The sequence below is a fragment of the Leucoraja erinacea genome, chromosome 24 (assembly GCF_028641065.1).
Source record: "Leucoraja erinacea ecotype New England chromosome 24, Leri_hhj_1, whole genome shotgun sequence".
In the NCBI taxonomy this organism is placed as follows: Eukaryota; Metazoa; Chordata; class Chondrichthyes; order Rajiformes; family Rajidae; genus Leucoraja; species Leucoraja erinaceus.
Window position 1 is genome coordinate 31,901,571 of NC_073400.1, and position 25,736 is coordinate 31,927,306.

A 25,736-nucleotide genomic window follows, 5' to 3' on the forward strand; every position below is an offset into this window, starting at 1 on the left:
AGTATGAACTTGTTGTTAGTAAAGGAGCACCAAACATGTTTGAAGAACCTTAAACGTCCTCCTGTTAATACAACACCCTTTGTCTGCGTATGTTGACAGGAACCAGACCCACCTACCTCCATGTTCATTTCTGGGAGCGTTTCCGATGGGTTTGGCCCGAGGGTGTCCTTGTTGGTGCTGTGGTGGGGCGACGTATCTTCCCACGGCTCCGCCCTGGGCCCCGCTCTAAAAAAGAGCTCTGGGGGTAGTGGGAAGCGGTCACCAGGCTTTCACCAGCTCGGTACCTGCTGGTGGATGCCGAGGCGTGCTGCCAACTGGGTGTCTTCACCCTGCTCGGTCCTGGCCCTGCCCTCATGAGGCCTACAGGCTTGGCCGCCTCTTCCAGCTCCTTGAGCCTTTTCGCCAAGTCGGCCCCGAATAGTAGTGCCTCCTTTTCTGGCGCCGGAGCTTTGCAAAGGCCCGCGTATTTGGGGTTGAGGGCAGGCCTGATGTTTACACGCCTTAAATTGTTGAGCTCATACTGCGTGTTACACATTAGGGCCAGCACGTCCTGCTGAGGTGTAGAGAGCTCTGCGTTCCCCGTGGACCGAGCAAAGGCGGTAATGGCTGCGGTGTGGAGCTTCAGGATACGCTGCATCTTCAGCTCTTGTGTCCTGATATGCTGTCCCAGCTGGCTCCATATCTGGCCGTTTACGGTCTTTACTCGGAGTGATTCACAGTTTTCCGGCGCTGTGTAAGTGTCAAGGGCCTCTTGTAAGATTTTCTCTTGCAATGGCTTATTGGAGAGCCTGTTGATACTGGCCGCCATTCTTGGCGCTAGCATCATTCCGGTCCTCGGGGGCGCCGCATACCTGCTGACTACACCCAGTAGCTCTTCTTCCTCCAGCTCGCCTGGCATGCTTGCGCTGTCGTCCGCCTGCCCTTGTGATAGGCCAGCCCAGTCCTGGCCTCCCTTACTGACCTCAAACAAGGAGGGAACAGAAGGGTGTGGTGATGGTTTGGTGGAGGCCAAAGCCCGTCCTCCTTGGAGATGCCTTGCCTGCATCTCCTCCTCGAGCATCTGCTCGAGCAGCTGCCTTATGCAGCTTAAGCTGCCGTCTCCCCGTTTCGCCGGTGGAGAGTGTTCCCGTTCCTCCGACGAGTCGGAGGTCACCGGCCGGTCTGTTTTTCGGGTTGATTTTCTCCCTGTGCGGGGCGTCGCAATCGGCGGCACAGGGAGCGGCTCGGCGTCGGGTGTGCGGGAGCGTTCATACAGCTCCTCAGCCGCTGGTGGCTGCCGCCCAGATATTGACCCCTCCTCGGGTGGAGTTGGGCAGGCAGTCCTCCTTGTTGGTCGCTTTCGGGTAGCCATAGCTTTCTCCGTTAGCGACTCTCTGTAATACAAAAGACTCACTTACCTGAGGTCTTGTCTTTATCCTGCCGCTGGAGAGCCTGGCTCCAGCTGCTGCCGCTGTTGCGCTGCTGACGTAATGTCGCGCCTGCGCACTGGGTGGGTTCTTCACGTAGTCACTCACGTGACTCCGAAGTAAAATTCCACAGATTCACCACTCTCTGTGTGAAAAATGTTTTTCTCATCTCAGTCCTAAAAGATTTCCCCCTTGTCCTTAAACTGTGACCCCTTGTCCTGGACTTCCCCAACATCGGGAACAACGTTCCTGCATCTAGCCTGTCCACCCCTTGAGAATTTTATTACCTTCTGTCAGGTCTCCGCTCAACATCTGAAGTTCTAGAGAAACCAATCCATGATTATCCAACCTGTCCATATAACTTGCTATTGAGGGAGTGCAACGTAGGTTCACCAGGTTAATACCCGGGATGGCGGGACTGACATGTCAACTTCTTCTTTCGTGTGGCGTGCACAGCCTAAAGTTGTAGGACAACTTGTTCTATTTGATGTTTAAGTAGAAACTGCAGATACTGGAAAATCGAAGGTACACAAAAATGCTGGAGAAACTCAGCGGGTGCAGCAGCATCTATGGAACAAAGGAAATAGGCAACGTTTCGTCCCGAAGGTTCCTGGAGGTTGCAGGTGGTTGCCGGAGGTTGCAGGTAGTGGAAGCAGGTAGGGAGACAGACAAAAACCTTAGGGAACCGCACGGAAACCTTGGGTGGGGCGCAAAGTCTCCAGAGGTTTCCGTTCAGGTTTCCTAAGTGGGACAGGGGCATTAGTGCAACCTTGGACATTCCATAGACGTTCATCGTTGACCTCAGTGTCGTGTCGTGTTCAACAGCCTGATGGTTGTTGGGAAGGAAGAATTGATCCAACGCCATCCCAGCTGCCGGCTCAGATTGAGTATAAACTGTGGAACCAGCGCAGGTGCCAAGGGCTGTGGTGGTGACGTGGCGTGGCTGGGACATCTGGTCCGATGGGTTGACCAGAACGAGACGTGGTGGAGACACAAGCAGGATGTGTGGGGCGCCTGGTTGGCCGCTGGCAGCTGGGATGACGTTGTTCTTGTTAAAACGTTAACGGCTGATGCAACGACACGTTTGGCAGAGGGTGGAGAGGTCGCGGCTGACTCCGGCCAATGCTCCGGGGGAGGCAGTGATTGGTTGAATGTACGTGAGGGCAGACAATGAGGGGCAGGAGAAGCCGGGAGTCGGTATAAAAGGAGCGAGCGATGGCAGGAGATGTGAACAAGACCGACCCCGTCACCCTGTGTGGAGACTCCGGAGCTGGTAACCAACCCTGTGGATCCTTCAAGTGTCTGTGAGTGATGGGGGTGGGATTGTCTCTGTTCACTGTTCCCCCAGTTCAGAAGCCTGATAGCAGAGGGGAAGAAGCTGTTCCTGAGTCTGGTGGTGCGCGCTTTCAAGCTTCTGTACCTTCTGCTAGACAGGACCAGGGAGAAGGAGGAATGACCGGGGTGGGACAAGTGATGGAGTCATAGAGTCACAGCGAGACCTTCGGCCCAACTTGCCCGCACCCACCAACGTGTCCCCATCAATACTAGACCCACCTGCCTGCGTTTGGCCCTTACCCCTCTAATCCTGTCCTATCAATGTACCTGTCTAACTGATTCTTAATCATTGTGATAGTACCTGCCCCAACTACCTCTTCCGGCAGCTCGTTCCAAACACCCTCCACCCTTTGTGTAAAAAAGTCACCCCTCAGTTTCACATGAAATCTTTCCCCCCCCCTCGCCTTAAACCGATGTCCTCTGGTTCTCGATTCCCCAACTCTGGGCGGGTTCAGGGAATGTCATCATGAATCCTACTGAGTTGCAATAAGGTGACCCATTGTTTCACCCACAGGAACATGGGACTGCAGAGATGGATAGGATTCATGGTCCTTGTGGAGATGGTGTGGCAAGTCTCCGCAACTGGAACAGGTCCGATCTCCAGAGAATGGGGAGAGGAAGCAAACTTGCCCGGGTGGAACGCACGGGCCCCTCGACAAGTCAACAAACAAAGTTCTCCAGAATGCGGTGTTAGGCCAGCTGCGACCAAGATGAAATACACGGATGTGACGGCACGCAAGGGTGGTTCAGCTACGCTACCCTGTAAAGTACCCACAGGGAAGGATGGACCCAAGAGTTTTGAGGTCACCTGGAGTAAAGGGAAGAGGACATTGGCCGTGTTTACTAAAGGGAAAGGTGCGACCTATCCAGGGGCTCCCGGCCGCTGGACGTTCAAGGAAACAAAAGTGGATGTGAAACGGGATGCCACGTTGGTCATCACGGGTTTACAAGAGGCTGATATTGGGATGTATTCCTGCACTTGGATCACTGGCCAAGGGGAATGTAGACAAAATATCAAGCTGACAGTGAAGTGAAACCTCACACTGACCCAGCACAGGCCCCCCCATGTGACAGAAGCAACAGGCAGTGGCAGGACAGCACAAACACACAATAACATCCATCATTATAAACTTCACACACTTAGGCCAACAACAGCATTCTATATTGTAGTCACTTAATTGATCATGAGGGGAATAGAGGGGTGAACACAAAACATCTTTTACCTGGGGTACGGGAATCAAGAACCAGAGGGACATAAGTTTAAGGTTAGAGGGGCAAGATTTAATAGGAACCTGAGGGGCAACATTTTCACTCAGGGGGCGGTGGGTTTATAGAACTGTCTGGTGGGGTGGGAATTGTAACAATATTTAATACACACTTGGGACAGGGAAAGGTTTAGGGGGATATGGGGCAAATGTAGTGCAATGGGACAGATCGTGCTTGCATTGGTAAATGTATCATTAATGGAAATAAACTCTCTTGAAGACAGCCGGTGTGAGTGATTCTTTGTACGCCAGCATTGAGTTGGGTGTGAACTTTGTGCAACTCTTGCTCACTACGGGCAACATCGCCGGCTTCTATGAGCTGTGTCCAACATTGTCCATGACCACACGGGGACGGAACAACATGTGGAAAATCATGGAGTCCACAGGTGTTGAGAACAGGAACAAAAATAACGGGGAATGTTGTCAGGAACAAAACAGGGGCAAAAGTAAAGGCAGATGACTATATTTAAGAGGGAGTTAGATGTGGCCCTTGTGGCTAAAGGGATTAGGGGGTATGGAGAGAAGGCAGGTACAGGATACTGAGTTGGATGATCATCCATGATCATATTGAATGGCGGTGCTGGCTCGAAGGGCCGAATGGCCTCTACTCCTGCACCTATTTTCTATGTTTCTATGACACAAAAGTAGGCGGTTTTGCAGATAGTGGAGATGGTTGTGAAAAATTGCAGCAGGATCCTGAAATATTGGCCAGTTGGGCTGAGGAACGGTTGATGGAATTTAATACAGAGTAATGTGAGGTGTTGTGTTTTGGGGAGTCTAACATGTGCAGGACCTACACAGTGAATAGTCCAGCTCTGAGGAATGTTGTATAGCAGAGGGATCTATGAGTGAAGGTACATGGTTCCTTGAAGATGCAGTTGCAGGTAGATACGGTGGTCAAAAAAACTTTTGGTACTTTGGCCTTCATCAGTCACAGTATGGAGTATAGAGGTTGGGAGGTCATCTTGCGTTGGTGAGGCAACATTTAGATCCCAATGTTTAAAGAACAGTGAGTCAGGTACATGGAGAGGCCAGGTTTGGAGGGATATGAACCAAACACAGGCAGGTGAGACTAGTGTAGCTGGGACATGTTGGCCAGTGTGGGCAAGTTGGGCCGAAGGGCCTGTTTCCACACTGTATCACTCTATGACTCTATTACACTATGACATTAAATAAGTAATGATTAACAAAATGAAACTTCACATAACTCCCATCTTCTCCTCTGGCTGTCTACACAACACACTCGTTGACTGCAGCAGATACAATGAATGTCACACTGGTGGTACCTGGGCACCTCTGGAAAATGTTCTTCTCAAGATGTGATTGAGAAGATGATGTAACATAGAACATGGAACAGCACAGGAACAGGCCCTTCGGCCCACAAGGTCCATGCTGAACATGATGCCAAGTTCAGCTAATCTCCTCTGCCTGCACCTGATCCATAATCTCAATTCCCTGCATATCCATGAGACTTTTTAGATAAAGACTCTGAACTATTGTATCTGCCTCCACCACCCACAGCATCGTGTTCCAGGCACCCACCACCCTCTGTGTCCCGCACATCTTTAAAATTTTCCTATCTCAATAGACAATAGACAATAGGTGCAGGAGTTGGCCATTCGGCCCTTCGAGCCAGCACCGCCATTCACTGTGATCACCGCCATCCACAATCAGTACCCCATTCTTGCCTTCTCCCCATATCCCTTGACTCCGCTATATTTAAGAGCTCTATCTAACTCTCTCTTGAAAGCCTCCTACCCTAAAGCGATGCCCTCTAGTCTTTGGCATTTCCACTCTGCGCAAATTGGTTCTGACTGTCTAACCTAGAGAACCTGTCTGGCTCTCATTGAAACATAGAAACATAGAAATTAGGTGCAGGAGTAGGCCATTCGGCCTTTCGAGCCTGCACCGCCATTCAATATGATCATGGCTGATCATCCAACTCAGTATCCTGCACCTGCCTTCTCTCCATACCCCCTGATCCCTTTAGCCACAAGGGCCACATCTAACTCCCTCATAAAATAAAGCCAATGAACTGGCCTCAAATATCTTCTGTGGCAGAGAATTCCACAGATTCACCACTCTCTGTGTGAAAATTGTTTTTTCTCATCTCAGTCCTAAAAGATTTCCCCCTTATCCTTAAACTGTGACCCCTTGTCCTGGACTTCCCCAACATCGGGAACAATCTTCCTGCATCTAGCCAGTCCAACCCCTTAAGAATTTTATTACCTTCTGTCAGCTCTCCGCTCAACATCTGAAGTCCTAGAGAAACCAATCCAAGATTATCCAACCTGTCCATATAACTTGCTATTGAGGGAGTGCAACGTAGGTTTACCAGGTTAATACTCGGGATGGCGGGACTGACATGTCAACTTCTTCTTTCGTGTGGCGTGCACAGCCTAAAGTTGTAGGACAACTTGTTCTATTTGATGTTTAAGTAGAAACTGCAGATACTGGAAAATCAAAGGTACACAAAAATGCTGGAGAAACTCAGCGGGTGCAGCAGCATCTATGGAGCGAAGGAAATAGGCAACGTTTCGTCCCGAAGGTTCCTGGAGGTTGCAGGTGGTTGCCGGAGGTTGCAGGTAGTGGAAGCAGGTAGGGAGACAGGCAAAAACCTCCGGGAACCGCACGGAAACCTTGGGTGGGGCGCAAAGTCTCCAGAGATTTCCGTTCACGTTTCCCAAGTGGGACAGGGGCATTAGTGCAACCTTGGACATTCCATAGACGTTCATCGTTGACCTCAGTGTCGTGTCGTGTTCAACAGCCTGATGGTTGTTGGGAAGGAAGAATTGATCCAACGCCATCCCAGCTGCCGGCTCAGATTGAGTATAAACTGTGGAACCAGCGCAGGTGCCAAGGGCTGTGGTGGTGACGTGGCGTGGCTGGGACATCTGGTCCGATGGGTGGCCAAAACGAGACGTGGTGGAGACACAAGCAGGATGTGTGGGGCGCCTGGTTGGCCGCTGGCAGCTGGGATGACGTTGTTCTTGTTAAACGTTAACGGCTGATGCAACGACACGTTTGGCAGAGGGTGGAGAGGTCGCGGCTGACTCCGGCCAATGCTCCGTGGGAGGCAGTGATTGGTTGAATGTACGTGAGGGCAGACAATGAGGGGCAGGAGAAGCCGGGAGTCGGTATAAAAGGAGCGAGCGATGGCAGGAGATGAGAACAAGACCGACCCCGTCACCCTGTGTGGAGACTCCGGAGCTGGTAACCAACCCTGTGGATCCTTCAAGTGTCTGTGAGTGATGGGGGTGGGATTGTCTCTGTTCACTGTTCCCCCAGTTCAGAAGCCTGATAGCAGAGGGGAAGAAGCTGTTCCTGAGTCTGGTGGTGCGCGCTTTCAAGCTTCTGTACCATCTGCTAGACAGGACCAGAGAGAAGGAGGAATGACCGGGGTGGGACAAGTCTTTGATTTTTTTGGTTGTAGATGGAGTCACTGGTGGGGAGTGTGGTCTGTGTGATGGACTGGGCTCCATCCACAACTCTGCAATATCTTGTGATCTTGGGCTCAGAGCTGTTCCCAAACCAAGCTGTGATGCAACCCCACAGTCTGCTCTCTGTGGTGCATCTGTAGAAGGTCCTAAGAGACATTGGAGACTTGTCGTATTTCCTCTGTCTCTGAGGAAGTCGATGCATTGGTGTGCCTCCTTGGCTGCCACTTCAATGTTGTTGGTCCACGACAGGTCAAAGCAACTTAAACTAAACCAGGCGGGAGCTGTAGAAGCTGCACAGCGACATTGCCCAGTGTGGTGGCAGCAGCTTCAGGGAATGTCATCATGAATCCTACTGAGTTGCAATAAGGTGACCCATTGTTTCACCCACAGGAACATGGGACTGCAGAGATGGATAGGATTCATGGTCCTTGTGGAGATGGTGTGGCAAGTCTCCGCAACTGGAACAGGTCCGATCTCCAGAGAATGGGGAGAGGAAGCAAACTTGCCCGGGTGGAACGCACGGGAGCCTCGACAAGTCAACAAACAAGATACTCCAGAATGCGGTGCTAGGCCAGCTGCGATCAAGATGAAATACACGGATATAACGGCACGCAAGAGTGGTTCAGCTACGCTACCCTGCAAAGTACCCACAGGGAAGGATGGACCCAAGACTTTTGTGGTCACCTGGAGTAAAGGGAGCGGGACACTGGGCGTGTTGACTGAAGGGGAAGGTGCCAATTATCCAGGGGGGACCGACCGATGGAGGTTCATGAATACAAACGTGGTTGAGACACGGGATGCCTCGTTGATCATCACAAGTTTACGAGAGACTGATATTGGGATATATTCCTGCGCTTGGTTCACTGGCCAAAAGGAATGTAGACTAAATATCAAGCTGACAGTGAACTGAAACCTCACACAGATTCAGCACAGCCCCCCCCCCCCATGTGTCAGCAACAACAGGCAATGGCAGGACAGCACAAACACACAATAACATCCATCATTATAAACTTCACACACTTAGGCCAACAACAGCATTCTATATTGTAGTCACTTAATTCATCATGTGGGGAATAGAGGGGTGAACACAAAACATCTTTTACCTGGGGTACGGGAATCAAGAACCAGGGGGACATAAGTTTAGGGTGAGAGGGGCAAGATTTAATAGGAACCTGAAGGGCAACATTTTCACTCAGGGGGCGGTGGGTTTATAGAACCGTCTGGTGGGGTGGGAATTGTAACAATATTTAATACACACTTGGGACAGGGAAAGGTTTAGGGGGATATGGGGCAAATGTAGTGCAATGGGACAGATCGTGCTTGCATCGGTAAATGTATCATTAATGGAAATAAACTCTCTTGAAGACAGCCGGTGTGAGTGAATCTTTGTACGCCAGCATTGAGTTGGGTGTGAACTTTGTGCAACTCTTGCTCACTACGGGCAACATCGCCGGCTTCTGTGAGCTGTGTCCAACATTGTCCATGACCACACGGGGACGGAACAACATGTGGAAAATCATGGAGTCCGCAGGAACAAAAGTAAAAGGGAATGTTGTCAGGAACAAAACAGGAACAGAAGTAAAGGGAGATGACACAAAAGTAGGCGGTTTTGCAGATAGTGGAGATGGTTGTGATAAATTGCAGCAGCATCCTGAAATAATGGCCAGGTGGGCTGAGGAACGGTTGATGGAAAACTCTTTGGTGCTGCGGATACCATGACCATGCAGCGAGCGTCCTTGTGTGTCAGTTCCCACAGGGGTCAGATATGTCGCTGAGGTTGGGAATAAATTTCCCCTGGTAGTTGACCATTCCAAGGAACCTTTGTAGGCTCACGACATCAGCAGGAACCAGCATTTTGTTGATAGGTGCAGTTTTTGATGGGTCTGGTCTGAGACCATCACTTGTGAAGACATGTCCAACGTCAGTATCTTCTGGAACTCGAAACTTGCCCTTCAAGGGATTGAGTTTGAGCTGAATGCCTTTGGCATTGTATAGTTCTTTCTTCAGATTGGCGTCATGTTCAGTCCAATCACGTCTGCAGACGAGAATGTCATCAACAATGATGGCGCATGGGTACTCAACAAACAATTGTTCCATCGTGCGCTGGAAAACGTCGCTGGCAGAGTTGATGCCAAAGGGCATTCTCAGAAATTTGTATCGGCCAAAGGGGGTGCCGAATGAAATGAGATTGGACGAGTCTGGGTCCAGTGGAATCTTCCAAAACGAGCTCTTGGCGTCCAGAATTGAGAATACTGATGTGTTGCCTACCTGAGCAGCAACTTCCTCTAATAATCGCATTGGGTAGTGTGGCCGTTTGATGGCAGTTAAGGTCTCTGGGGTTTATGCAGATATGGACCTCCTCTTTGTTTTTCTTTGTTGCAACCACCATTGGGGAAACCCAGTCAGATGGGTCTGTAACCTCGGCAATAACACCCATGGAGACCATCCGCTTGAGTTCATTGTGTACTCTGTCACGCATGGCATGCAGAGCATGATGCTGTTCTCGGACCACAGGAGTTATGTTGGGATCGACAACAATGTGGTATTTGACAGGCAATTTGCTAAGCTTGGCGTTAAACAGATCTTTGTATTGAGAGAGTACCTGTTGAGTGTGTCCATCAGCGAGAAAGAGTTGATGGACGGCGTAGCCAAACTATACCAGGCCTAGATCGTGGATTGCGTTGATACTGAGCAAAGTCTCTGAATCCCCCTTAACAATATAAACCTTTAAGGTATGAGTCTGCTCGTCTATGGGGCACTTTAAATCAGCTTGTCCAAGAGGGTGTAGAACATCTCCCCCGTAAGTCCAAAGCGTGGCCGAGGCCTTTTCAATACATGCAGCATAACGAATTTTTAAAACTCTGTTAACGAGATGACATTGCATTTTGCGCCAGTATCAACCTTAGCGATTAAAGGCCTGTTAATCACAAACATGGTTACCTCCGGGTCAAGTTGCTTGTTAGACGAAGGGAGGGGAGAATGTATCTGTACTTTCTGAGAGTGGAGCGGGGGATGGCAAATCAAGCTCTTGGAAGTCATTATCAACAAGCTCATGTTGCAGCAGGTGCAGGCTCATCCTTGACGCTGCTTGAGTCACACGGGAACGGCAGCATCGAGAAAAGTGGTTTAACTTCTTGCAGAAATTACAGGCTTTACCATAAGCAACGCAGAACTGCTGACACCTAGCAAGAAAATAGTTGCAATTTTGACATCGAACAGACCTTGTATGTGTGTTACAAGAGGAGTAGTCTGCAAGATTAACACTATGCTGCGAACAGTGACCAGAGGACACAGACTCAGTGTGGGAAGATGTTATCTCAGCATCCAACAGGCATGCTCTGCTTGATTAAGGGTTAGGTCAGTATTACAAAGAAGTTCACCCCGTAACTTGCTATCAAGCATTCCTCCAACAAGTTTGTCATGGATGAGTTCTTCGCACAGATCTCGAAATTAGCAGCGTGCAGCCATTTGTTTTAAGTCACTGATAAAACCTTTGGTTCACCAACCTGTTGCATACGAGCATAAAACTTGGTCCGTTCAATAATATGCTCAAGAAGGAACTGCAGATGCTGGAAGATCAAAGGTACACAAAAATGCTGGAGAAACTCTGATCTGTTCTGTAGTAAATGCCTACTATGTTCTGTTGTGCTGAAGCAAAGCAAGAATGTCATTGTCCTATTAGGGACACATGACAATCAACTCACTTGAACACTTGAACTTGAGTGATCGCCAGTCCAGTGAATTGGCCTCCACTGCCCTCTGTGGCAGAGAATTCCACAGATTCACAACTCTCTGGGTGAAAAGTTTTTTTTCATCTCGGTCCTAAATGGCCGACTCCTTATTCTTAAACTGTGTGGCCCCTGGTTCTGGACTCCCCCAACATTGGGAATATTTTTCCTGCATCTATCTAGTCTGCCGGATCCCTTAAGAATTTTATATGTTTTTATAAGTTCCAGTCTCATCCTAAATTCCAGTGAATACAAGCACATTCGATCCATTCCTTCGTCATATGTCAGGGGTTGAAGATTGCAAACTTCACGAGGTCCGCCCTGTTTCGACTAATGCAATCAATTCGACGAGCACAAACGGAAGATCAAATGGAACAAAGGTAGACAAAAATGCTGGAGAACCTCAGCGGGTGCAGCAGCATCTATGGAGCGAAGGAAATAGGCAACGTTTTCGTCCCGAAACCCTTCTAGAAATAGGCAACGTTTCGGGCCGAAACCCTTCCGGGTTTCGGCCCGAAACGTCGCATATTTCCTTCGCTCCATAGATGCTGCTGCACCCGCTGAGTTTCTCCAGCATTTTTGTCTACCTCCGTTCAATAATATAGTGGTGGAGTCTCTTGGAGTCTCTTGGAGTTAGTTGAGGCAGGCTTCTGAACTGGGCGAACAGTGAACAGAGACAATCCCACCCCCATCACTCACAGACACTTGAAGGATCCACAGGGTTGGTTACCAGCTCCGGAGTCTCCACACAGGGTGACGGGGTCGGTCTTGTTCTCATCTCCTGCCATCGCTCGCTCCTTTTATACCGACTCCCGGCTTCTCCTGCCCCTCATTGTCTGCCCTCACGTACATTCAACCAATCACTGCCTCCCACGGAGCATTGGCCGGAGTCAGCCGCGACCTCTCCACCCTCTGCCAAACGTGTCGTTGCATCAGCCGTTAACGTTTAACAAGAACAACGTCATCCCAGATGCCAGTCTCCACCACGTCTCGTTCTGGTCAACTCATCACAGTTGAGGCAGAAACTATCCCGACGTTTAAGAAACAGTTAAACAGGAACGTGGATAGGTCAGATTTAGAAGGATATGGACCAAACGTGGACAGGTGGGACTAGTGTAGCTGGGACATGTTGGCCAGTGTGGGCAAGTTGGGCCGAAGGGCCTGTTTCCACACTGTATCACTCTATGACTCTATTACACTACGACATTAAATAAATAATGATTACAAAATGAAACTCCACATAAATCCCATCTTCTCCTCTGGCCGTCTACACAACACACTCATTGACTGCAGCAGATACAATGAATGTCACACTGGTGGTACCAGGGCACCTCTGGAAAATGTTCTTATCAAGATGTGATTGAGAAGACTATGTAACATAGAACATGGAACAGCACAGGAACAGGCCCTTCGGCCCACAAGGTCCGTGCTGAACATGAAGCCAAGTTCAGCTAATCTCCTCTGCCTGCACCTGATCCATAATCTCAATTCCCTGCATGACCATGAGATTTTTTAGATAAAGACTCTGAACTATTGTATCTGCCTCCACTTGTATCTTTAAATGTTTCCTATCTCAATAGACAATAGACAATAGACAATAGGTGCAGGAGTTGGCCATTCGGCCCTTCGAGCCTGCACCGCCATTCAATATGATCATGGCTGATCATCCAACTCAGTATCCCGTACCTGCCTTCTCTTCATACCCCCTGATCCCTTTAGCCACAAGGGCCACATCTAACTCCTTCTTAAATATAGCCAATGAACTGGCCTCAAATATCTTCTGTGGCAGAGAATTCCAGAGATTCACCACTCTCTGTGTGAAAAATGCTTTTCTCATCTCGGTCCTAAAAGATTTCCCCCTTATCCTTAAACTGTGACCCCTTGTTCTGGACTTCCCCAACATCGGGAACAATCTTCCTGCATCTAGCCTGTCTAACCCCTTAAGAATTTTATTACCTTCTGTCAGGTCTCCGCTCAACATCTGAAGTTCTAGAGAAACCAATCCAAGATTATCCAACCTGTCCATATAACTTGCTATTGAGGGAGTGCAACGTAGGTTCACCAGGTTAATACCCGGGATGGCGGGACTGACATGTCAACTTCTTCTTTCGTGTGGCGTCCACAGCCTAAAGTTGAAGGACAACTTGTTCTATTTGATGTTGAAGAAGAAACAGCAGATACTGGAAAATCGAAGGTACACAAAAATGCTGGAGAAACTCAGCGGGTGCAGCAGCATCTATGGAGCGAGGGAAATAGGCAACGTTTCGTCCCGAAGGTTCCCAGAGGTTGCAGGTGGTTGCCGGAGGTTGCAGGTAGTGGAGGCATGTAGGGAGACAGACAAAAACCTCCGGGAACCGCACGGAAACCTTGGGTGGGGCGCAAAGTCTCCAGAGGTTTCCGTTCAGGTTTCCCAAGTGGGACAGGGGCATTAGTGCAACCTTGGACATTCCATAGACGTTCATCGTTGACCTCAGTGTCGTGTCGTGTTCAACAGCCTGATGGTTGTTGGGAAGGAAGAATTGATCCAACGCCATCCCAGCTGCCGGCTCAGATTGAGTATAAACTGTGGAACCAGCGCAGGTGCCAAGGGCTGTGGTGGTGACGTGGCGTGGCTGGGACATCTGGTCCGATGGGTTGACCAGAACGAGACGTGGTGGAGACACAAGCAGGATATGTGGGGCGCCTGGTTGGCCGCTGGCAGCTGGGATGACGTTGTTCTTGTTAAACGTTAACGGCTGATGCAACGACACGTTTGGCAGAGGGTGGAGAGGTCGCGGCTGACTCCGGCCAATGCTCCGTGGGAGGCAGTGATTGGTTGAATGTACGTGAGGGCAGACAATGAGGGGCAGGAGAAGCCGGGAGTCGGTATAAAAGGAGCGAGCGATGGCAGGAGATGAGAACAAGACCGACCCCGTCACCCTGTGTGGAGACTCCGGAGCTGGTAACCAACCCTGTGGATCCTTCAAGTGTCTGTGAGTGATGGGGGTGGGATTGTCTCTGTTCACTGTTCCCACAGTTCAGAAGCCTGATAGCAGAGGGGAAGAAGCTGTTCCTGAGTCTGGTGGTGCGCGCTTTCAAGCTTCTGTACCTTCTGCTAGACAGGACCAGGGGGAGAAGGAGGAATGACCGGGGTGGGGCAAGTCTTTGATTTTTTTGGTTGTAGATGGAGTCACTGGTGGGGAGTGTGGTCTGTGTGATGGACTGGGCTCCATCCACAACTCTGCAATTTCTTGTGATCTTGGGCTCAGAGCTGTTCCCAAACCAAGCTGTGATGCAACCCCACAGTCTGCTCTCTGTGGTGCATCTGTAGAAGGTCCTAAGAGACATTGGAGACTTGTCGTATTTCCTCTGTCTCTGAGGAAGTAGATGCATTGGTGTGCCTCCTTGGCTGCCACTTCAATGTTGTTGGTCCACGACAGGTCAAAGCAACTTAAACTAAACCAGGCGGGAGCTGTAGAAGCTGCACAGCGACATTGCCCAGTGTGGTGGCAGCAGCTTCAGGGAATGTCGTCATGAATCCTACTGAGTTGCAATAAGGTGACCCATTGTTTCACCCACAGGAACATGGGACTGCAGAGATGGATAGGATTCATGGTCCTTGTGGAGATGGTGTGGCAAGTCTCCGCAACTGGAACAGGTCCGATCTCCAGAGAATGGGGAGAGGAAGCAAACTTGCCCGGGTGGAACGCACGGGAACCTCGACAAGTCAACAAACAAGATACTCCAGAATGCGGTGCTAAGCCAGCTGCGATCAAGATGAAATACACGGATATAACGGCACGCAAGAGTGGTTCAGCTACGCTACCCTGCAAAGTACCCACAGGGAAGGATGGACCCAAGACTTTTGTGGTCACCTGGAGTAAAGGGAGCGGGACACTGGGCGTGTTGACTGAAGGGGAAGGTGCCAATTATCCAGGGGGGACCGACCGATGGAGGTTCATGAATACAAACGTGGTTGAGACACGGGATGCCTCGTTGATCATCACAAGTTTACGAGAGACTGATATTGGGATATATTCCTGCGCTTGGTTCACTGGCCAAAAGGAATGTAGACTAAATATCAAGCTGACAGTGAACTGAAACCTCACACAGATTCAGCACAGCCCCCCCCCCCCCCCCCCCCCCCCCCCCATGTGTCAGCAACAACAGGCAATGGCAGGACAGCACAAACACACAATAACATCCATCATTATAAACTTCACACACTTAGGCCAACAACAGCATTCTATATTGTAGTCACTTAATTCATCATGTGGGGAATAGAGGGGTGAACACAAAACATCTTTTACCTGGGGTACGGGAATCAAGAACCAGGGGGACATAAGTTTAGGGTGAGAGGGGCAAGATTTAATAGGAACCTGAAGGGCAACATTTTCACTCAGGGGGCGGTGGGTTTATAGAACTGTCTGGTGGGGTGGGAATTGTAACAATATTTAATACACACTTGGGACAGGGAAAGGTTTAGGGGGATATGGGGCAAATGTAGTGCAATGGGACAGATCGTGCTTGCATCGGTAAATGTATCATTAATGGAAATAAACTCTCTTGAAGACAGCCGGTGTGAGTGATTCTTTGTACGCCAGCATTGAGTTGGGTGTGAACTTTGTGCAACTCTTGCTCACTACGGGCAACATCGCCGGCTTCTGTGAGCTGTGTCCAACATTGTCCATGACCACACGGGGACGGAACAACATGTGGAAAATCAGGAGTCCGCAGATGTTGAGAACAGGAACAAAAATAACGGGGAATGTTGTCAGGAACAAAACAGGGACAAAAGTAAAGGCAGATGACTATATTTAAGAGGGAGTTAGATGTGGCCCTTGTGGCTAAAGGGATCAGGGGTATGGAGAGAAGGCTGGTACAGGATACTGAGTTGGATGATCATGCATGATCATATTGAATGGCGGTGCAGGCTCGAAGGGCCGAATGGCCTCTACTCCTGCACCTATTTTCTATGTTTCTATGACACAAAAGTAGGCAGTTTTGCAGATAGTGGAGATGGTTGTGAAAAATTGCAGCAGCATCCTGAAATATTGGCCAGTTGGGCTGAGGAACGGTTACATAGAAACATAGAAACATAGAAATTAGGTGCAGGAGTAGGCCATTCGGCCCTTCGAGCCTGCACAGCCATTCAATATGATTATGGCTGATCATCCAACTCAGTATCCCGTACCTGCCTTCTCTCCATACCCCCTGATCTCCTTAGCCACAAGGGCCACATCTAACTCCCTCTTCAATATAGCCATTGAACTGGCCTCGACTACCCTCTGGTTCCCCTCTCCCCAAGACTCCCCAAAACACAACACCTCACATTACACTGTATTAAATTCCATCAACCGTTCCTCACAGAGAGAGTGGTGAATCTCTGGAACTCTCTGCCACAGAGGGTAGTTGAGGCCAGTTGAGGCCAGTTCATTGGCTATAATCTCTTAGTTTCTATGTTTCTATGTTTCTAACATGTGCAGGACCTACACAGTGAATAGTCCAGGTCTGGGGAATGTTGTAGCAGAGGGATCTATGAGTGAAGGTACATGAATCAATACGTGGTACTGCACCTGCAACTGCTCGGACAGGAAGGCTCTGCAGAGGGTAGTGAGGGGAGCAGAGAGGATTATTGGCGTCTCCCTACCCTCGGTACAAGAACTGTTCCAGAGCCGCTGTCTGAAGAAAGCACAGAGAATTGCCAAGGACAAACTGCACCCCCTCCACACACACCTGGATCTCTTGCCATCAGGCAAGAGATATCGAAGCATCAAAGCCCGGACTACGAGGCTGCTAAACAGCTTCCTACCACAGGCTGTGAGGCTGCTAAACAGTCACTCTGCACCCACAGTCACTTGACTTGACTCTGCGGCTGGCACGGACACTTTAATAACTGGCACTGGCCACTCAAATCAGCGGCCCCGGACATTTTTTTATTATTGGTTTACTGTTTTTAACATTGTGTTTTTTACCTGATTTTAACTATTTATTCTGTTCCATCAGGGACTGGATTGTTTTTTTTAGTGTTATTATGTGAGAAGTGTTTTAAATTTCATGTGCGAGGCTCCGCTATTCACTGGGAAACGTCTTTTCATTTTGCACTGTACTTGTTGCTTGCAAGATGACAATAAAGATTGATTGATTGATGGTTCCTTGAAGATGCAGTTGCAGGTAGATACGGTGGTCAAAAAGGCCGAAGGGCCTGTGTCCATGCTGTATCACTCTATGACTCTATTACACTATGACATTAAATAAATAATGATTACAAAATGAAACTCCACATAAATCCCATCTTCTCCTCTGGCTGTCTACACAACACACTCATTGACTGCAGCAGATACAATGAATGTCACACTGGTGGTACCAGGGCACCTCTGGAAAATGTTCTTCTCAAGATGTGATTGAGAAGACTATGTAACATAGAACATGGAACAGCACAGGAACAGGCCCTTCAGCCCACAAGGTCCGTGCTGAACATGATGCCAAGTTCAGCTAATCTCCTCTGCCTGCACCTGATCCATAATCTCAATTCCCTGCATGTCCATGAGATTTTTTAGATAAAGACCCTGAACTATTGTATCTGCCTCCACCACCCACAGCATCGTGTTCCAGGCACCCACCACCCTCTGTGCCCCGCACATCTTTAAATGTTTCCTATCTGAATAGACAATAGACAATAGGTGCAGGAGTTGACCATTCGGCTCTTCGAGTCAGCACCTCCATTCAATATGATCATGGCTGATCATCCAACTCAGTATCCCGTACCTGCCTTCGCTCCATACCCCCTGATCCCTTTAGCCATAAGGGCCACATCTAACTCCCTCCTAAAAAAAGCCAATGAACTGTGGCCTCAACTGCCTTCTGCGGCAGATAATTCCACAGATTCACCACTCTCTGTGTGAAAAATGTTTTTCTCATCTCGGTCCTAAAAGATTTCCCCCTTATCCTTAAACTGTGACCCCTTGTTCTGGACTTCCACAACATAGGGAACAATGTTCCTGCATCTAGCCTGTCCAACCCCTTAAGAATTTTATTACCTTCTGTCAGGTCTCCGCTCAACATCTGAAGTTCTAGAGAAACCAATCCAAGATTATCCAACCTGTCCATATAACTAACAACCTCCGATCCCGACATCATTCTGGGGAACCGCGTCTGCACCCTCTCCAAAGCCTTCGGGAAATTGCTTCAGGTTATCTCAGCTATCTACGCCTCTCATAATTTTATATCATTCTATCAGGTCTATTGGGTGTCTCTGTAGTGGCGGCCCTTCACTGTCATTTTGAGGAAGGGCATTCTTGCTATTGAGGGAGTGCAACGTAGGTTCACCAGGTTAATACCCGGGATGGCGGGACTGACATGTCAACTTCTTCTTTCGTGTGGCGTCCACAGCCTAAAGTTGAAGGACAACTTGTTCTATTTGATGTTGAAGAAGAAACTGCAGATACTAGAAAATCGAAGGTACACAAAAATGCTGGAGAAACTCAGCGGGTGCAGCAGCATCTATGGAGCGAAGGAAATAGGCAACGTTTCGGGCCGAAACCCTTCCGTGTTTTGGCCCGAAACGTTGCCTATTTCCAGAAGTGTTTCGTTCCGAAACATTGCCTATTTCCTTCGCTCCTTAGATGCTGCTGCACCCGCTGAGTTTCTCCAACATTTTTGTGTAACTTTGTTCTATTTGATCTTCCGTTTGTGCTCGTCGAATTGATTGCATTAGTCAAAACAGGGCGGACCTCGTGAAGTTTGCAATCTTCCACCCCTGACATATGACGAAGCAATGGATCGACTGTGCTTGTATTCACTGGAATTTAGGATGAGACTGGAACATATTTATAAAAACATATAAAATTCTTAAGGGATCGGACAGACTAGATAGGTGCAGGAGAAATATTCCCGATGTTGGGGGAGTCCAGAACCAGTGGTCACACAGTTTAAGAATAAGGTGTCGGCCATTTAGGACTGAGATGAAAAAAACATTTTCACCCAGAGAGTTGTGAATCTGTGGAATTCTCTGCCACAGAAGGCAGTGGAGGCCAATTCACTGGATGTTCTCAAGAGAGAGTTAGATTTAGCGCTTAGTGCTAACGGAATCAAGGGATATGGGGAGAAAGCAGGAACGGGGTAATGACTTAGGATGTTCAGCCATGATCATATTGAATGGAGGTGCTGGCTCGAGGGGCCAAATGGCCTCCTCCTGCACCAATTTTCTATGTTTCTGCACAATCCCAACAAGGGTCAAAACTGGACTCTAATCAGCTGTTGCAACTGTGCAAGAGGCCAATGTAAGGGAGGCTCAGTGATACAGCAGTAGATTTGCTGCCGTACAGCTCTAGTGACCCGGGTTCAATGCTGACTGTAGGTACTGTCTGTACGGTGGTTGTACTTTTTCCCTATGACCGTGGGGGTTTCGCCCAGGTGCTACAGTTTCCTCACAGATGTCAAAGACGTGCAGGTTTGCAGGCTAATTGGCTTCAGTAAATTGTCCCTTGTGTGTAGGTTAGAACTAGTGTACAGGCGATCACTCAAGTTCAAGTGTTTAAGTAAGTTTATTGTCATGTGTCCCTGATAGGACAATGAAATTCTTGCTTTGCTTCAGCACAACAGAACATAGTAGGCACAAATACAGAACAGATCAGTGTGTCCACATACCATTGTATAAATCGAAACAAATCTGAACTAAACTCAAGTCAACTCGACTCAACTCAGCTAAAGGCAACTCCATGACACATCTTTGCTGCTCAGACCTGTTAAAATATTCTGGATTGGAACAAGTAAGAGAAGACAAAAATGCTGGAGAAACTCAGCGGGTGCAGCAGCATCTATAGAGCAAAGGAAAGGAAATAGGCAACATTTCGTCCCAAAACCCTTCTGGAAATAGGCAACGTTTCGGGCCAAAACCTGGAAGCACTTCGTCCTAAAACGTTGCCTATTTCCTTCACTCCATAGATGCTGCTGCACCCGCTGAGTTTCTCCAGCACTTTTCGTCTACCTTCGATTTTCTAGCATCTGCAGTTCCTTCTTAAACACAAATGAGGGCAGTTCAGTTTGACTTGGGATGCAAATAATAATTGTTCCGAACTGTTAATGTTGAGGAGGGATTTCAATGCGCTGATCGAGGGATAAACACCTTCTTTACATCTTGTTCCACTGAAATCATCAATATCTATAGACAACACCATGGCTCCTCCACAGTTGTTGGTCATCAGTCACTGAGCCTGGGGAACAGGAAGGAAACCCATGACTGGAAAGTGTCCTTTGTTGAGGAGCCTTTTAAGCAATAAAATATGTAACGAGCAACAAACTTGGAAACATAGAAAATAGGTGCAGGAGTAGAGGCCATTCGGCCCTTCGAGCCTGCACCATCATTCAACATAATCATGGCTGATCATCCAACTCAGTATCCCGTACCTGCCTTCTCTCCATACCCCCTGATCCCTTTAGCCACAAGGGTCACATCTAACTCCCTCTTAAATATAGCCAATGAACTGTGGCCTCAACTACCTTCTGTGGCAGAGAATTCCAGAGATCCACCTCTCTCTGTGTGAAAAAACTTTTTCTCATCTCGGTCCTAAAGGATTTCCCCCTTATCCATAAACTGTGACCCCATGTCCTGGACTTCCCCAACATCGGGAACGATCTTCCTGCATCAAGCCTGTCCAACCCCTTATGAATTTTGTAAGTTTCTAAAAGATCCCCCCTCAATTTTCAAAGAGAATTCAATAAATGAGAGATCACAATACTAGTGTGAAAAGCCAACATCCTAAGAACAACCAAAGATGTTCCATAGATGTTCATCATTGACCTCAGTGTCGTGTCGTGTTCAACAGCCTGTTGGTTGTTGGGAAGGAAGAATTGATCCAACGCCATCCCAGCTGCCGGCTCAGATTGAGTATAAACTGTGGAACCAGCGCAGGTGCCAAGGGCTGTGGTGGTGACGTGGCGTGGCTGGGACATCTGGTCCGATGGGTGGCCAGAACGAGACGTGGTGGAGACACAAGCAGGATGTGTGGGGCGCCTGGTTGGCCGCTGGCAGCTGGGATGACGTTGTTCTTGTTAAACGTTAACGGCTGATGCAACGACACGTTTGCCAGAGGGTGGAGAGGTCGCGGCTGACTCCGGCCAATGCTCCGTGGGAGGCAGTGATTGGTTGAATGTACGTGAGGGCAGACAATGAGGGGCAGGAGAAGCCGGGAGTCGGTATAAAAGGAGCGAGCGATGGCAGGAGATGAGAACAAGACCGACCCCGTCACCCTGTGTGGAGACTCCGGAGCTGGTAACCAACCCTGTGGATCCTTCAAGTGTCTGTGAGTGATGGGGGTGGGATTGTCTCTGTTCACTGTTCCCCCAGTTCAGAAGCCTGATAGCAGAGGGGAAGAAGCTGTTCCTGAGTCTGGTGGTGCGCGCTTTCAAGCTTCTGTACCTTCTGCTAGACAGGACCAGGGAGAAGGAGGAATGACCGGGGTGGGACAAGTGATGGAGTCATAGAGTCACAGCGAGACCTTCGGCCCAACTTGCCCGCGCCCACCAACGTGTCCCCATCAATACTAGACCCACCTGCCTGCGTTTGGCCCTTACCCCTCTAATCCTGTCCTATCAATGTACCTGTCTAACTGTTTCTTAATCATTGTGATAGTACCTGCCTCAACTACCTCTTCCGGCAGCTCGTTCCAAACACCCTCCACCCTTTGTGTAAAAAAGTCACCCCTCAGTTTCCCATTAAATCTTTCCCCCCCTCGCCTTAAACCGATGTCCTCTGGTTCTCGATTCCCCAACTCTGGGCGGGTTCAGGGAATGCCATCATGAATCCTACTGAGTTGCAATAAGGTGACCCATTGTTTCACCCACAGGAACATGGGACTGCAGAGATGGATAGGATTCATGGTCCTTGTGGAGATGGTGTGGCAAGTCTCCGCAACTGGAACAGGTCCGATCTCCAGAGAATGGGGAGAGGAAGCTAATTTGGCCGGGCGGAACGCACGGGCCCCTCGGCAAGTCACTGAAAATCCAACTCCACAATGCGCTGTTAACCTCGCTCCGGATGAGATGAGATGGACAGAGGTGACGGCCAGTAAGGGTGGTTCTGCTCAACTATCCTGCAAAATGCCCAAAGAAGACGGTGCAGCCGATAAATTTGTGGTGCTGTGGACAAAAGGAAAAGATACGATCGCCGTGTTTACTGACAGGAACGGTGCGCAATATCCAGGGTCACCCGGACGCAGGAAGTTCATGAAAACAAACGTGGTTGAGACACGGGACGCCTCGTTGGTCCTGACGGGGCTGGAAGAGGAAGATGCTGGGAAATATTCCTGCGCTTGGCTGGTTAATAACGTGCCGTGTAAACTAAACACCAAGCTGGCAGTGCAGTGAAACCTCCCACTGATTCAACACACGCCTTCAAGGGACAGGAGTATGATGATTTCAGTGACTACAAAATAAAATGCTGTTCCTAAATTTGGTGTTGACCTAAGTGTGTCACGTTTATAATGATAGACATTATGGGGTGTTTGTGCTGACCTGTCTATTGCTTCTGTCCCTTGACCATGCATTCACCCTATCACAGCATAATCTCCTTCCTAAAAGAACGTCCTTTAATTCTGAGGCTGTGACCTCTAGTCCTAGACTTTCCCACCAGTGGATACATCCTCTCCACATCCACTCTATCCAAGACTTTCACTATTCTGTATGTTTCAGTGAGGTCCCCCTCTCTCTGCTCACTCTCCCAACCTGTCCAAGTCCTCCTGTAGTGACTCTGCCCTTCCACCTATTTGTGTCTCTCTGAAAACAAGATGGTCCAAAGCTCGAAAGGTAATAACTGTACGTGATTGTGACATTCATACTGATGTGTTCCTTCCCTCTGGAAGGTGACTCTGGACTGTCAAAGCCTCCACAACAGCTTTTTTTCCACGAGCAGTACCCCCTCTCAACAACCAGAAGTCTGTAGCCTTCTTGTGTGCTGGTATTTTATGTCATTCTTCACCTGGTTAAATTGTAACGTTTCATTCTTAATTGTTAACTGTATATCGTGTTGTAACTTGTGAGCAAAGCAACAAGGCAAATTCTTGTATGTATACATACTTGGCTAATAGTATTTATTCAATTCAATTCATAGCAACTGAAATTGCTGACATAAATTGATAAACTGTTTATCAGGATGAGGGGAATTTTGAAGGATGAGAGGAGGACCTCATTGAAACTTACCGAATAGTGAAAGGCCTGGACAGAGTGGATATGGAGCGGATGTTTCCATTATTTACGGAGTCCAGGCCAAGAGGGCACAGCCTCAGAATAAAAGGAAGTACCGATAGGAAGGAGATGAGGAGGAATTTCCTTAGTCAGACGGTGGTGAATCTTTGGAATTCATTGCCACAGATGGCAGTGGAGGCCAAGTCATTGGGTATTTTTAAAGTGGAGATTGACAGATTCTTGATTAGTACGGGTGTCAGAGGTTATGGGGAGAAGGCAGGAGAATGGCGTTGAGAGGGAGAGATAGATCAGCCATGATTGAACGGCGGAGTAAATTTGATGGGGCAAATGGCCTAATTCTGCTCCTGAAACTGATGCACATGAACAGACACAAAGTACGCTGTTATCTGCTTGAAATTATGGCTTTATTTTATTGTTTTAACAGCAACAATTATCTTTGTGATGGACAAACGATCGGTGGTGGAAGTTCCCGGTTGTTTGTCGAGTGCAGTCTGCAACAGAAAGATCATCTTAGAATTCTCACAACCAGGAAGGATGTCTACACATCAGATCAAAAACAATATCTAAAGTACGTCTTTTTTTTAAAGTTTCTAGTTTAGTTTAGTTTATTATCACGTGGACCGAGGTGCAGTGAAACGTATTTTTGTTTGCGTGCTATCCTGTCAGTGGAAAGACTACACATGATTACAGTCCAGCCGCCCACAGTGTACAGATACAGGATGAAGGGGTCATGGGGAGAACGTGCAAACTCCGTCACCCAGAGAGTTGTGAATCTGTGGAATTCTCCGCCACAGAAGGCAGTGGAGGCCAATTCACCGGATGCCTTCAACAGAGAGTTGGATATAGCTCTTAGGGCCAGGGGTGTAGTGCTGCCGGAGGGCACCCCTGTAAACAAAACACCAAAATAATGGGGAATTTTAATGAGCGGGGGTGTGTGGTCGGGGTAACTTGATTAAAAGAGGGGGAAGGGGAAGACCCATCACTACTGATGGGTTTTCAATCACTACTGATTTGTCTTCCCTATAGGGGAGATGGGGGGTGGTACATTAGGACCCAGCAGAGTCACCACTACTGATGGGTCTTTCCTATAGAGGGAAGGAGGAAGGAGGAAGGAGGAAGGAGGAAGGAGGAAGGAGGAAGGAGGAAGGAGGAAGGAGTGGGGCACTAGGACCCAGCAGAGTCATCACTACTGATGGATCTTCCCTCTTGGTGAGACCACACCTGGAGTATTGCGTACAGTTTTGGTCTCCAAATCTGAGGAAGAACATTATTGCCATAGAGGGAGTACAGAGAAGGTTCACCAGACTGATTCCTGGGATGTCAGGACTGTCTTATGAAGAAAGACTGGATAGACTTGGTTTATACTCTCTAGAATTTAAGAGATTGAGAGGGGATCTTATAGAAACTTACAAAATTCTTAAGGGGTTGGACAGGCTAGATGCAGGAAGATTGTTCCCGATGTTGGGGAAGTCCAGGACAAGGGGTCACAGCTTAAGGATAAAGGGGAAATCCTTTAAAACCGAGATGAGAAGAACTTTTTTCACGCAGAGAGTGGTGAATCTCTGGAACTCTCTGCCACAGAGGGTAGTTGAGGCCAGTTCATTGGCTATATTTAAGAGGGAGTTAGATGTGGCCCTTGTGGCTAAGGGGATCAGAGGGTATGGAGAGAAGGCAGGTACGGGATACTGAGTTGGATGATCAGCCATGATCATATTGAATGGCGGTGCAGGCTCGAAGGGCCGAATGGCCTCTACTCCTGCACCTAATTTCTATGTTTCTATGTTTCTATAGAGGGAAGGAGGAAGGAGGAAGGAGGAAGGAGGAGGGAGGAGGGAGGAAAAGGGAGAGGGGCACTAGGACCCAGCAGAGTCATCACTACTGATGGATCTTCCCTATATAGGGAAGGAGGAAGGAGGAAGGAGGAGGGAGGAAGGAGGAGGGAGGAAGGAGGAGGGAGAAAGGAGGAAGGAGGAAGGAGGAAGGAGGAAGGAGGAAGGAGGACACTAGGACCCAGCAGAGTCATCACTACTGATGGATCTTCCCTATAGAGGGAAGGAGGAAGGAGGAGGAAGGAGGAAGGAGGAAGGAGGAAGGAGGTCGGGTCGGGTCGGGACGGGTCGGGTCGGGTCGGCGGAGGCCCGTAGATAGAGACCGGTGGCGGCGGGGAGGCAGCAGCATAGATGGCGGGGGGCGGTGAGGGTCGACGACAGCGACTCTGTCCCGGCCCCGCCCGCTAGTCCGGGGGACAGTCGGGTTCGGTGTCCGACTCCGGGCCTGGGTTTGGCCGGGGGGGCGGTGGGGGTTGTTGCTGCTCCTGGTGGTGGCGGCCACCTCGGCCTCGTGGTGGTTGGGTGTGTGTGTGTGTGTGTGGGTGTGGGT

The 25,736-nt window shown here is 49.0% G+C and overlaps 5 protein-coding genes across 5 annotated transcripts in view; 4 read left to right on the top strand and 1 right to left on the bottom strand.

The window, feature by feature from the left end:
• Positions 1-2,551: 2,551 nt before the first annotated feature.
• On the top strand, positions 2,552-5,417 carry LOC129708941 (uncharacterized). Its single transcript, XM_055655020.1, has 2 exons — positions 2,552-2,710; positions 3,256-5,417. Exons 1-2 carry the CDS (start codon positions 2,622-2,624, stop codon positions 3,773-3,775), a joined length of 609 nt encoding a protein of 202 aa, XP_055510995.1. The 5' UTR covers positions 2,552-2,621; the 3' UTR covers positions 3,776-5,417.
• A 116-nt stretch (positions 5,418-5,533) lies between these two features.
• On the top strand, positions 5,534-8,933 carry LOC129708940 (uncharacterized). The gene is made up of 2 exons (XM_055655019.1): positions 5,534-7,250; positions 7,837-8,933. The coding sequence occupies exons 1-2, from the start codon at positions 7,162-7,164 to the stop codon at positions 8,354-8,356; spliced, it is 609 nt and encodes a 202-aa protein (XP_055510994.1). The 5' UTR covers positions 5,534-7,161; the 3' UTR covers positions 8,357-8,933.
• Positions 8,934-11,653: 2,720 nt separating this feature from the next.
• LOC129708942 (uncharacterized) lies at positions 11,654-15,281 on the top strand. Its single transcript, XM_055655021.1, has 2 exons — positions 11,654-14,146; positions 14,735-15,281. The coding sequence occupies exons 1-2, from the start codon at positions 14,058-14,060 to the stop codon at positions 15,252-15,254; spliced, it is 609 nt and encodes a 202-aa protein (XP_055510996.1). The 5' UTR covers positions 11,654-14,057; the 3' UTR covers positions 15,255-15,281.
• A 5,857-nt stretch (positions 15,282-21,138) lies between these two features.
• On the top strand, positions 21,139-23,038 carry LOC129708945 (uncharacterized). The gene is made up of 2 exons (XM_055655022.1): positions 21,139-21,457; positions 22,001-23,038. Exons 1-2 carry the CDS (start codon positions 21,369-21,371, stop codon positions 22,518-22,520), a joined length of 609 nt encoding a protein of 202 aa, XP_055510997.1. The 5' UTR covers positions 21,139-21,368; the 3' UTR covers positions 22,521-23,038.
• A 532-nt stretch (positions 23,039-23,570) lies between these two features.
• Positions 23,571-25,736, bottom strand: part of LOC129708932 (acidic mammalian chitinase-like) — a 14,838-nt gene continuing 12,672 nt past the window's right edge. The window contains exon 12 of the mRNA XM_055655006.1: positions 23,571-23,848. The gene's annotated coding sequence lies outside the window, so the exon portion shown is untranslated. The remainder of the gene's footprint in view (positions 23,849-25,736) is intronic.

What these genes read in the sequence shown, in the direction of transcription:
- LOC129708941 (XM_055655020.1), top strand. Translation starts at nt 2,622, where the DNA reads ATGGCAGGAGATGTGAACAAGACCGACCCCGTCACCCTGTGTGGAGAC. An exon ending in TGTGGATCCTTCAAGTGTCT is followed by an intron (nt 2,711 to 3,255) that starts GTGAGTGATGGG and finishes TTTCACCCACAG; the next exon opens with GAACATGGGACTGCAGAGAT.
- LOC129708940 (XM_055655019.1), top strand. Translation starts at nt 7,162, where the DNA reads ATGGCAGGAGATGAGAACAAGACCGACCCCGTCACCCTGTGTGGAGAC. An exon ending in TGTGGATCCTTCAAGTGTCT is followed by an intron (nt 7,251 to 7,836) that starts GTGAGTGATGGG and finishes TTTCACCCACAG; the next exon opens with GAACATGGGACTGCAGAGAT.
- LOC129708942 (XM_055655021.1), top strand. Translation starts at nt 14,058, where the DNA reads ATGGCAGGAGATGAGAACAAGACCGACCCCGTCACCCTGTGTGGAGAC. An exon ending in TGTGGATCCTTCAAGTGTCT is followed by an intron (nt 14,147 to 14,734) that starts GTGAGTGATGGG and finishes TTTCACCCACAG; the next exon opens with GAACATGGGACTGCAGAGAT.
- LOC129708945 (XM_055655022.1), top strand. Translation starts at nt 21,369, where the DNA reads ATGGCAGGAGATGAGAACAAGACCGACCCCGTCACCCTGTGTGGAGAC. An exon ending in TGTGGATCCTTCAAGTGTCT is followed by an intron (nt 21,458 to 22,000) that starts GTGAGTGATGGG and finishes TTTCACCCACAG; the next exon opens with GAACATGGGACTGCAGAGAT.